This window comes from Myxine glutinosa, chromosome 1, assembly GCF_964187855.1.
Source record: "Myxine glutinosa chromosome 1, kmMyxGlut1.1, whole genome shotgun sequence".
Classification (NCBI taxonomy): Eukaryota; Metazoa; Chordata; class Myxini; order Myxiniformes; family Myxinidae; genus Myxine; species Myxine glutinosa.
In genome coordinates, this window is record NC_136261.1 from 67,111,516 (window position 1) to 67,123,836 (window position 12,321).

At 44.5% G+C, this 12,321-nt stretch overlaps 1 protein-coding gene across 3 annotated transcripts in view; it reads left to right on the plus strand.

The window, feature by feature from the left end:
- Positions 1-12,321, plus strand: part of IPO13 (importin 13) — a 308,248-nt gene that overhangs the window by 196,898 nt on the left and 99,029 nt on the right. For all 3 annotated transcript variants that reach the window (XM_068112643.2, XM_068112650.2, XM_068112659.2), the window contains exon 8: positions 6,581-6,701. In XM_068112643.2, the coding sequence (XP_067968744.1) occupies positions 6,581-6,701 (121 nt within the window). The remainder of the gene's footprint in view (positions 1-6,580; positions 6,702-12,321) is intronic.

Here is a 12,321-nt window from a genome sequence, read left to right on the forward strand (position 1 = left end):
AAATTGTGGTCTTAAATTGGTTTGGGACTATTACCAGCCAGGAAAATATTATCAGAGGGAATATTCAATCATTTTTGAGACAGGATGTTGTCCTTTATTCTCATGTGTTCCACTGAGCCCAGTACACCTTTGTTTGTACTCTGAGGGGGGTGACCTCCTCCCCACTGGGTCTTTTAGGTCTTTTAACTGTCTGGACCCACTCGTGCACCGGCCCCAAAGTGGGGTCATCTAGCTGGGCCGTGCTCCATGCCAAAGTTCCAAATTCCTTATCCACTGTTTGTGGCAAAACTGGCCCTATCACCAGGGCTGCATGGACTAGGATCTTATGGGCAGGGTCTGACAATTGCTCCCTGCCCTCCTGCCTCGCACATAATTTACAGTTTTCACCTAGACAAAGGCATTGAGAGAGTACGTGGACATTCCCATGAGACAAGGAGTTTGATTCAACCAATTGTGGTTTGAATACTACGTCACCGATGATGTCATCATTATCACCCTATGTGTCACATTGGGATTTGATGACATATGCCAAGTTTCCATTTTCTTCAGTGAGGTGTATTGGAGAAAAACATGTCCATTTTTTTCCTTTAATCCAATATGTATGCCATACCATGTGACCAATATTGTCAACGTTGTCAAAAAATTGTTCTTCATGGGTAATTCCTCTTGTGTTTTAAGTTTTGCATCGATTGGAGAAGCGGTTGCAGAGAAAAACATTTTTAAAGTCACTAGAACGGCACTCTGTAGAGAGAATTCCTCTGCCAGGCTGAACAGTTTACATTTTGTATCCCACCGATAGACCAGATCTGGATTCGGACCTGAACCAAAATCTAATCGGCTTGTTCTTGTCACCTACCCAACTTATCCACCAGGTTTTGTCATAAATCGTCGACAACGTTTTGAAATATCGTGTTATATAATTATCATCTTTGACCCTATCACTCAATAGTGACGAATCGCTTAAAAAAATTTTTTTGAGCCCTCATATCTGGATCCGTACTTACATCTTCACCAAATCGAATCGATTCGTCCTTGTCACACACACAACCTGTCCACCAAGCTTTGTTCAAAACCGTCCATAACTTTTGAGATATCGTGCTATATATTGGTTTTAGCCCGATCACTCAATGGTGAAGAATCACTTTTAAAAATTCTCTGATCCGGATCCAGATTTGAATCTTCACCAAAATAGAATCATTTATTCCTTGTTGCAAACCCAACCTGTCCACCAAGTTTTGTATAAATCCACCCACAACCTTTTGCAATGTTGTGCTATATAACGTTTTTGCCTATGTCTCAATGGTGAGAATCACTTAAATATTATTGGATCGAAATCCGGATCTGGATCTTTTTTTCTTTTTTTTTTTTGTATACAAGATCGAGGCTTGTGAGAGAGCTAACATTAATCACACAAAAAGTCAAACCCGACACATAAAACACAAAATAAGGGGAGTGGAAGACAAGATGGGGAGAGAGGGGGAAGGACACAAACACAACATTTGAGAGCAGGGACATCGGGAGAGATGTGGGAGAGGGAGGGCTTGGGGGGAGGTGGGAGAGATATAAAACATATGAACACTGCAAGGACTTCCAGGAAAGAAGTTGGAATTTCAAAAAAAGTGTATCTGTGGTGAATTAGAGGGGGTAGAAAAGATCAAGGTTTTGGATGGGGGAGGAAAAGAGATGGTGGTGAACAGCTGTTTTAAAGACCTGGAGGGAGGAGTGGGATTGAAGGGAGTGGGGGAGTTTGTTCCAGAGGTGGGAGAAAAGGGGAATGAAAGAGTGAAGGTGAGCAAAGAGTCTTGATGTTGGCAGTTTAACCATAAGACGGTTGCTGGCAGATCTTGTGCGACCTGTAGGAATATTAGGGGAACGGGCACAGAGAGAGCTGGGGGAGCAAGGCCGGAGAGGAGTCGGTAGAAGACAGAAAGACCACCAACCTGCCTGCGGTGAGTGAGTGAAAGGCCCTCGGAGTTAGCTTCATCGCAGGAGATTCCAATGATTCCGAAAGCTTTGGTTTCAACAGCGTGTAGCCGAGCTAGGTGTGAGGCAGGAGCATTGGCCCAGAGGGGGAACAGTATTCCAATGAGCTGTGGATGAAGGCCCTGTATGTGGTGAGGAGCTCAGGTGTGGCAAGGAAGGACTTCGCACGACGGAGGATGCCCAGTCGGCGACTGCCTTTGGAGGCCAGCTTGGAAATGTGGTTTTCCCAAGAAAGATCATGGCAGATAGTGAAACCCAAAAGCTTGAGCGACAGAACTTCTTGGAGAGAATTGTTGAGAAAGTAGATGGGAGGGTTTTCCAGTCGGTCTTTTCGGCGAGACATAGTAAGAGTGTGAGATTTGTCAGGATTGAAAGACATGGTCCACTTGTTTGACCAGTCTGTGATTTTGTCCAGGTCTGCAGAGAGTGAGGAGGCTGCAGACTGCCGATCTGAGGGATCAGGAATGGAGCGTCAGATAGTGGAGTCATCAGCAAAGAGATAGAGAGGATTTTACAGATAGTCGGAGAGATCATTGATGAAGACCAGAAATAGCACAGGGCCCAGAACACTACCTTGGGGAACTCCAGCCAGAACAGGAAGGGGAGATGAGAGGAATCCATTCAGGGCCACACGTTGCCTACGACCAGAGAAGACGTCCGCAAGCCATGAGTGGAGATTTCCATGGATACCATAGGAGGAGAGCTTGGTGAGCAGAGCTGGGTGCCAGACCGTATCGAAGGCACGTGATATGTCGTGAGACAGCTCTGATTTCCTGTTTGGCATTGAGGACCTCCATCCATTGTTGAGACAGCAGAAGCAACATGTCCAGAGTAGAATGACCTGGTCTGAATCCAAATTGATGATCAGAGATCAAGCCATTGGCGAAGTGGAAGGATTTGATATCCGAAGCAATGATGGATTCCATGACTTTGCTGATAATTGGAAGCAGGCTGATTGGTCTGTAGTTGCAAGGATCTGTTTTTGCACCTTTTTTGTGTAAAGCGGTAATGTTTGCTGATTTCCAAGATGCTGGCAGATGACCTTGAGCAAAAGAGACTGTGAAAAGAACAGAGAGGGTGAGATAGAGCGGCAGAGCAGGATTTTAGGACCCGTGGGCTGATACCGTCTGGTCCAGTTGCAGAATCAGAGTCTAGGTTTGACAAAAACTTCTCCACCTTGTCAGGAGAGAAGGACACAGAGTCCAGGAGCAGTTGGGTTCGACTGGGAAAGGTGGGAACAGAGAGAGATGGGTTTGGGACACAAGATTTGGGTTTGGGTCACAAGATCTTCCCAAAATCTAAACATTTTGTCCTTGTCCCATACCCGTTCTGTGAACCGTCATCCCTGATAATGGCACACAACATTGGGTTCCTGAGTTAGTTATTTCATTATTAAACGTTTCTGACAGTCCTCCCTTTTGTCTTGGATTTCAAGAGAAATATGCATTGTGAGGAATTATTCTGGGTTCTCCCCATCTTCTGTACTAACTTTCTTCGCCTTGGAGGACGGAGCCGTTCTCAAGCCCAAAGGAGTAAGTACCGTCTTGCCTCATTTGCATATATGTGCCAAAACCTCATTCAAATGCGCGTGTAAAATTCAAACTGTCCCCACCACCACAACGCTACCTCAACCACAGTTTAACCTCTACTGGACTAGCACCCACCTTCATGCCACCACAAACACAACACCACAACCACCTTCTTCCACTGCAAGACCATTGACCAACCTCACCATTTACCCACAGCGCCTCAACCAGGCCGCCTCAACCACAGCTCACCCACTCTGTCTCAACATCTGTCCCACTACTGCCAGACATCCTCCACTCGACCACTGCAACGCTTCAAACACCTGCCTGCACCTCGTTGCTGCAACCAACATCTCCACCAGCACGAGGACGCAATGGCGCTCGCGCTCACTGCACCTTGACCAACAAGCCTCGCTGCTTGTTAGCGCAAACTTGCGCTAACCTTCCCACAGTTTACTGTCATCACCGACAATTTTCCTGTTGTCTACCATGTTACCCGGGCCCTTACCGGACATTTGGGTGGCGAATGAGGTGCGATTCTAAGTCCGCCTAATGTTAAGTAAGGAGCTCCGGACCGTGGCCCTATCCTAAAAATCAATGAAGGTAATTCGGGATCAACAAACTCGCAGAGAGGATGACGTCAAACGCAGAATCATCTTCCCAATGGACGCATCAAGCTAGGACCGAATAGGGCGGCGCATGACCTTTGCTTCCCACAGCAGGCCAGGCAAACAGTGTCAACCAGGGAACCAGTCAATACTAAGAGAGTTCAACTCGTATTATTACCCATTACCTTTCCCCCAACACGGAAGCGATGGGCTCATCAGTCCTCGTGCGGTGAGCCTTAGATCGAACCAGCCTTGGCCTGCTCTGTCTTTCTAAACTTTCTACCTTTCCTTCGGGTGTGAATCTGATTTGGAACCAATATTATGTTAATTTGGGTAAGATTGTCTGAGGGGATTATTAACCGGATAAGAATTGCACTGTGTTTTTTTGCTCTGTACATTGCCACACCACACGGATGCTCCCCCATTGTTTGTCCTTTTGCCACACCACTCAAATAAATGTTTGTCTGCTGTACCCTGTGAGTAAACATTAATGCTTTGAATGTACCACATGACGTTCCTCGCCCCCTTGTCCATTACAAACCTCCTACACATGTTCTTCCAATCTGCCTATGATGTATTTACCTCTATTGGTTCAGCATAGTCGCCACTGGAGAGGGCCGGGATGTTTTTCCCCAATCAATTGGCTCCACACTTTAGCCCCTACGTAATTAGGTTAAATTAGGAGAGGATGTAGGTTAAATTCAATTCTTCTAAAACTCAATTTCTTCCCATCTTTCTCTGGAACTCCTCTCAACTCTCCAATCTCCTTTGAAAGCTCCACAATTGCACCATGTGATACAATAAACCTACTAGGTATTACCGTAACATCAAATTTATCCTGGAATCCACACATTACACAAATAGTTAAGTCTGCCTCGAAGAAACTCGGAGTCTTCTCCTCTGAACAGTTGCTTCACCTATATGAAGGATTGCATCGTCCTTGTATAGAGTACTGCTCTCACATCTGGGGCGGTTCCAGCTCCACATACCTACTGGAAAGAATTGAATCCAAAATAATCCGACTTATCAACTCCCCAATCTGACCTCAACACTCGACAAGCTCGAATTACACTGCAGAGTTGGCACTCTTTCTCTTTTCTACAGATATTACTTCGGTTTCTGCTCCCAATAACTTGCTGCTTGTGTACCTCCACCATTAGCAAGATCACGGAATACTCGACAAGCCACTACATCGCATGATTATTGTGTGGCCATTGGCAAATCAAGGCTGGCTCGTTATGATGTTTGTTTCTTCCCCTCCACGACCAAACTCTGGAACTCTTTACCTTCCCATGTATTTCCAAACGCTTACGACCTTCCCCTTTTCAAAAAGCAAATTTTTTACTTCCTCAAAAACTTCGACTATTCTCTTTCTTCGCTTTTCTATCAATGCAGTTCTTTTATTTAAGGCCTGGCCTTGATGAGGAATATATTGTCCATGACTGGAACCTTTAACATTAAAAAAGCAACCTGCCAGGCCGCCGAGTTATCCGTTATCGGTTGGCTCAGGACCGGTGGTCAGGTGGAGCCCAAGTAGTTCCCTTGTTGAAAACCCCAAACCCCGTGTCTCTAACAATAGATTGATGCGGCCACACGCATTGCAATCATTCTCACAACCCCTATGGGGTGAGACTAACAATAGTTTTATTTACAACCTTTGACCTTTTTACATTAAAATCCAAAATCCATTTGGACCCACGGCATTATCACATATCTAAAGCTTTTTCTCACCATTCACTTACTGGTATAAATATTTCGTACTTCTTGTTGATGTATACTGATTTAAGTTGATGCCACAATTCAAAAAAATAAAATCACAAAACTGTCTTTATAAATATCCACAAATTAAATTATCTGCAAACAACAGTCAGCCAGTGCAGCCTCGCTTCCACTCACGGGGGTTCATGTTTCCAAAGGAAATAACGTCCCTTGACCTGCCAATGCCGGGAAACCTGAAAAACATTCAGCTATTGATTGATTGGAACCTGCATGGGGTAAAAAGAACAGTGCTCACTACACTGCAACCATTGTATATAACCAGCTTCTTTGAATATATGAACCATTTCCATCATCGCTTAATCCAACGATTTCTATTTGGGAATTGGAATTACTATAGCTGTAAACTGTAAAATAAAGACCTCACTGATCACTCGCTTTTGATTTTTTTAATTTAATACATTTTGCGTGTGCGTGCGTGCGTGCGTGTGTGTGTGTGTGTGTGTTATGAGACAAGAGTGTATAGACATAAAGAGCTTATGACCACCTACACAGATGTAGCGATTATGATTTTGATGTTGTGATTCCTAATTTAACGACACAACACTAAAGCCGATTGTTTGTGAAATGATTGTTAACGAGAGTAAAATACTCCATTTAGCGGTGACTATTTTCTGATATTCCCTTCCTTTTCCCTCTTTTGTGTTGCTCTAACTGAGCTGCAATCATTTTTTTAACCTGACCTAGGGTGGATATATCCGACACACTGATGTACGTGTGTGAAATCCTGGGACCCGAGCTGCTGGGAAATTGGTACGACAAGCTCGGCCGCCTTCTCACAGCCCCCGCACAGCCCACAGCTTGGCAGGTGTGAAGCAACATCTGCTAACTTTGCATCCAGATGCAAATCCACATTAATCTTCAATCCAGGTCAATAAGGCTGAGCTTCAGGTGGCAAATCTTAACTGGTAACTTGATGTGGATGCAGGAGAGAGATGGAGGTGTAGGTGAAACGTTAATACAGTACCACCATGTTGTGAATATTTTATTCTGTCTGTTGTATAATTAGTATCACGTACTTGTACAATGCTGGATCCCCATGGAACACCATCGAGATTTTTGATAGTGTCAATTCTCTCAAGGCTTGTTCCCACTCATAAGTAAATCGCTTAGGCTGCATTATAAATGCACATTGTTGCACTTTCGCTTCAAATTGTTGAGATCCTTGCACCTGGCTTGAAGAATTCTGCACATTGCTGGGGCTGGCATGCACGGAAATAATGAAATAATGCACGGAAGGCAATCCTCAGGAGGTAGAATTTCTCCGACGTTTAGCATATTACTCCACTTCCCCAGTTCATTCTGAAAAGACTCTGCACTGCTTCTCGTCCCCTCCTCCCTGTGGGTCTAGTCCCACAGTTAAGGTTACGTGACAACACGTCGCTGCCATGTACCTGATTCCATTGGTTTTCCACTCGCAAAAGGAAAAATTATGCCTTATATTCTTTTAAAAGCCATTAGCTCCACAGGAAGTCACTTTTCAAGAAACCCATAATTTGTATAATTTCCACTCCCTTCGTGTCAACTACATATTCCTTCTGTACATGCTAATTACCTCCACCACCAAAGGTGGATGGAGGTTATGTTTTCACCTCTGTCTGTTTGTTACTTGCAAAATCGAACATTTTTCAAGTATATTGGTCGGTTGCGTTTGTTATTCTGTTTGTCTGTTTGTTTGTCACTCGTCTACAGTTCACAATTCTAAACCGATCGAATTATTTAATTCTCAAGTGATTCTTCACCATTGAGTGATCAGGCGAAAAGCGATATATAACATGATATTTGAAAAATGTTATGGACGGGCAATTTTGTGGACGAGTTGGTGACGAGAACAAGCCGATTCGATTTTGGTTCAGGTACGGGTTCAGATCCGGCCTATCAGTGGGATGCAAAACATAAACTGTTCAGCCTGGCGGAGGTATGTGCTCTACCGAGTGCCTTTCCAGTACCGTTGGACCCCGCTATTCGCGGGGGATATGTTCCTGGAAAATCCACGTTTAGCGAAACCCACAAATAGGGGGGCATTATTTCAATGGGAAAAAGGGGGGATATGTTCCCGAATCGTGAAAGTCCGCAAATAGCGAGGAACAAAAACCGTGAATAGTGAGGCAAAATCCGTGAATGGCGAGGAAAAATCCCCAAATGGTGAGGCAAATCCCGAGAATTTTGATGATGATCCGCGAAGGTTGATGAAAGTCCCGGAAATGGCGAGACAAAACCCACCAATGTCATTGGGTGGTTCGTGTGCAGCGACCCGGCTGCTTGTTGCATCATTTTTCTGTGGGCATGTCTGCCGCTGATGTGATGCCTCTCTATAACCAGTTATCTGGTACTCATTTTGCCAACCTCAGAAGGATGCCGAGTCAACCCCGCCAGCATTAATTAAACGGGTTTCAAACTCAGGACCTTGGGATCCCAAGCCCGCCTCCCTAACCATTAGGGCAACACCAGGTGATACGAATGTCGATGAAAATCCGCGAATGAATGCCGTGCCATTGTTTCAATGGGGAAAAGGGAGACAGCTAATTGCACTAATAGATACTGTGAAGTGTTTTCATTCTGGACAATAACTTGCAGGGATGACGTGTTATGCAGCTGGTGGGATATCCCAAGAAACATTGCTTACCTTTGAACCGCGGCAGGATATTACGTGAAGCTATTCTTTGTGTGAATGACAGGATATCCCGTGAAACATTTTTACCTGTGAACGGTGGAATATCACGTAAAACTATTCGCAGTGTTGATGACGGGATATCCCGCAAAACATTGTTTACTTTTGAACGGCAGCAGGATATCACGTGAAGCTATTTGCAGTGTTAATGACGGGATATCACGTGAAGCTGTTCACAGTGTGAATGATGGGATATCCCGCAAAAGCCATGAAAACGCAAAACACATGGCAGCGAACACAGGAGCAGGTCATGCTCGCGTCTCGTAGATGGTTTTTTTTTTTGCGTATGTCCAGCTCCTTTATGCATGGCTAGTTTAAAAATGCGTTTTATAAATGAGTCACGCTAGCGACCCGTGAAAAAAATATATTGCCCCTGAAAAACCGCGAATTCGCAGAACATGGCTGCGAATCGGGGGGGGGGGGGGGGTGGAAATCCGCAATTTGGCGGAACACAGCCACGAAAAGAAAAAAACCCGCGAATTCACGGGTCATCTTTCCGCGAATAGTGAAACAGGTCGCATTTTATCAACCGCGAATACGTGGATTCTGAGAATAGTGGGGTCCGACTGTATTGCGATTGCCTCAAAATGCCAATGTGCTTAGACAGTAATCTCTACCTCAAGAGTTTGGTTTTTTTATTACCCCGCCACCAAAGGTGGATGGAGGTTATGTTTTCACCCCTGTCTGTTCATTTGTCTCTCCGTCCATTTGTGAAGAAAATATCTCAAAATTTTGTGGACAGATTCGGACTAAATTTGGCAGAGATGTAGTGTATGTGACACCAACGAAATGTTTCGATTTTGGTGAAGATCAGGATTTGGATCCGGCTACAAGAATTTTTTTAAGTAATTCTTCACCATTGGGAGATGGGGCCAAAAACTATACACAGCAGAATATTTCAAAAAGTTGTAGACGGATGTGGATGAAACTTGGTGGAGAGGTTTGGTTGGCTGACAAGGACGATTTGATTCGATTTTGGTGAATATCTGAATATGGATTCGGATATGAGAATTATTTACTTTTTTAAAATGATTCTTCACCATTGGGAGATCGGGCCAAAAACGATACATAGCAGGTTATCTCAAAAAGTTATTGATAGATTTGGGCGAAACTTGTTGGACAGGTTGTATGTGTGTGTGACAAGGAAGAATCGATTTAATTTTGGTGAAGATTCGGATCCAGATCCAGCTAGTATAATTTTTTAAGTGATTCTTCACCATTGAGTGATATGGCCAACCAGGTGGAGGTATGCTCTCCACTGAGTTCCGTTCTAGTTCACATTGTTTGTGTTGTGCCTCTTTTTTGTACAGATTTGTGATGTGCTTTTCTCTTTTCTCTCTTACGTGATCTGTAATTATTACACACTTTTATTTAACTTCATCTGAACTTTTTGTCCCGTTTCAAATCTTGGAGCCGTTCGGTTTCTAGGTTCCATACGTCCAAGAGAGCTGAAATTAGGCCCACGGTCCTCTTTTCTGGTACATTTTCATCTTTCCAAATTTAATTTTTTAAATTAAAAAAATAAAAATAAATAAATAGGTTTAAAACTTTAAAATATATATTTAAGTGTGGATCCCTACAACATGTTTTTTCATTTACTTGTATTTCATGTGACCTTTAATTGAGATCAAGCGTACCAGTGGGTTGATATCTATCATGTGCAGAGGCATATCCATTGACGCATTCACATCAACTTGTATTTTCTAGCTTTGTACCTATTTTGTTCATATTATAAATTGGCTTTCTGCATACTTCGAATTCTCAATAATTTGCCAAACTATCTATTTTTTCCCCTCCCTAATGCCAAATACAGGGTGCTTCAAAAAAAGTGGACTATTTGAGCAGCCTGATATTCTGTTGTTTTTCATGCTATACCCTTCTCTCTTGCAGGTTATAGTGGTGGTGGTATACCATTTCTAACAAGTAGTCAGTATGACCCGACATCGACTGTGTTGTTCACAGTGGAACAAAAGGTGAAAATCGTGACGTGGTGGTTTGAGACAAAATCCTACGTGCAGACAAAATCCTACGTGCACCGACGATACTATCAGTATTACAATATTCACACCTGTAATGGACCTTCGATTGGGAGCATTCAGATGTTTGTGGAGCACTTCCAAGCACATGCAAGCATGAAAATCAAAATAAAGGCAACAGTGGCCCCAGTGGCCACCCACAACAGCCTTGCGGTCCCCATGACAATCTTCTCCATTTTGCCCTATTTTCTGCATCTCCCCTTGTGAACCCCCTTGCCCGCATTTCTTCTTCGACCATCTTCAGCCAAGTCTTTCCCGGTCTTCCCTGTCCTCTACTTCCTTCTACATTCATTTCCATCACTTCTCAACCAGTCACTTTTATCCTTTGTTACGTGCTGCTCCCCGACCCCCTGGTCACGGTGTACCTCCGAGCCCCGAGAGGAGTCACGGCAGAAAAATGTGTTATTCTGTATGTCAAAGATCAATGGTGAAGCCACACCAATTGTTACTCGCAAACAAATATTGTATTAAGATCACACAAGAATAACAATCTATATAATAATAGCGTAAGGACTCGACTTTGTTATCCCTTTTACGCCGCACCCAGTGACCCGATGCCCACGGCACTAATGGATTTACGATCTACGAACCGCGCTCTTTGTTTATCATGTACAGCCATACTCAAAAAATCTGAATTAGCCGACGTTGGGGCCCAAAAGCATCCGATTAACTGCCGATACGACGCCATCTTACGACGCCATCATATTGGCGTCTGCTGGGCGAAGGAGAAGCAAGCTGTCCACTGTTTGGACAGGCGAAGGTGAAAGCAAGCCGTCCACTGAGTGGACAATCCAGAGCATGCATTTGTGCCGGTGTCGGCGATCGTTGTTCATATACGCACTCTTCATTCTCATCTTTCTTCCGAACTCTTACTCGGACAAGCAAATCCCCGATGCCATCCATAATGGTACACTCTATCCATACACCACATCCTCCCTTCCGTGGATGTTCCACGGGTTTCGGCTAGTACAACAATAATATGAATCAAAAGTACAATCAATATCCTATGATGGTACCATCAGTTTTATAATATATAACTCGCTGTGCTCCAAGTGAGTGAAACAAGAACGTCCCCAATGTCTCTTATTCCCGGCTTCAAGCCACAGTTGATTCACTCCAGCCATCGCCAGAACGATGTCCAATCGAGACCAGAATCCCGTTCAGCTGGCAAGAACAGTCCCGCTGCCAACGCGGGGCACAGGCACCCTCAAGGCGACTGGGAAATCCAAAGGCGCCCTCCAGGCGACTGAGAGATCACACCCTCGGGTATGGACGAATTAACCTTCAAAAAGCCACGTCACACACACGCCCCAGATCGACGTCTGAATGCGGTGAAAATGGTCGAAAAGAGACGAAACCGCAAGCAAAGCACAAGTCCTGCGTGAGTCAAAATGGCCGACGACCCGTTCTTGAGATGTAACGGCCCGGCGATAATTCTCCTCGGAATCCACCGCCAAAAACCTGACATGCAGGTTGATCGGTCACAGCGATGACAACTCTGTCGCAGGAATCCCTTTCCCGGAAACCCTAAAGTTCACGAGTGACTCTTGCTCGCCAACGTTCGCTCCAGACCGCAAGTAGCTCGGCTCCTTCTTGTCCGACTCACTCGCTCCGCCCTTTTTTCTCCCTCTTCTTCCTCCTCGTCGTCCGGTTCCCGATCCGGTTTCCTGTTTCCTGTTTCTTTTAACATTAACTTTTTTACCTTTTGAACACAGTTCATG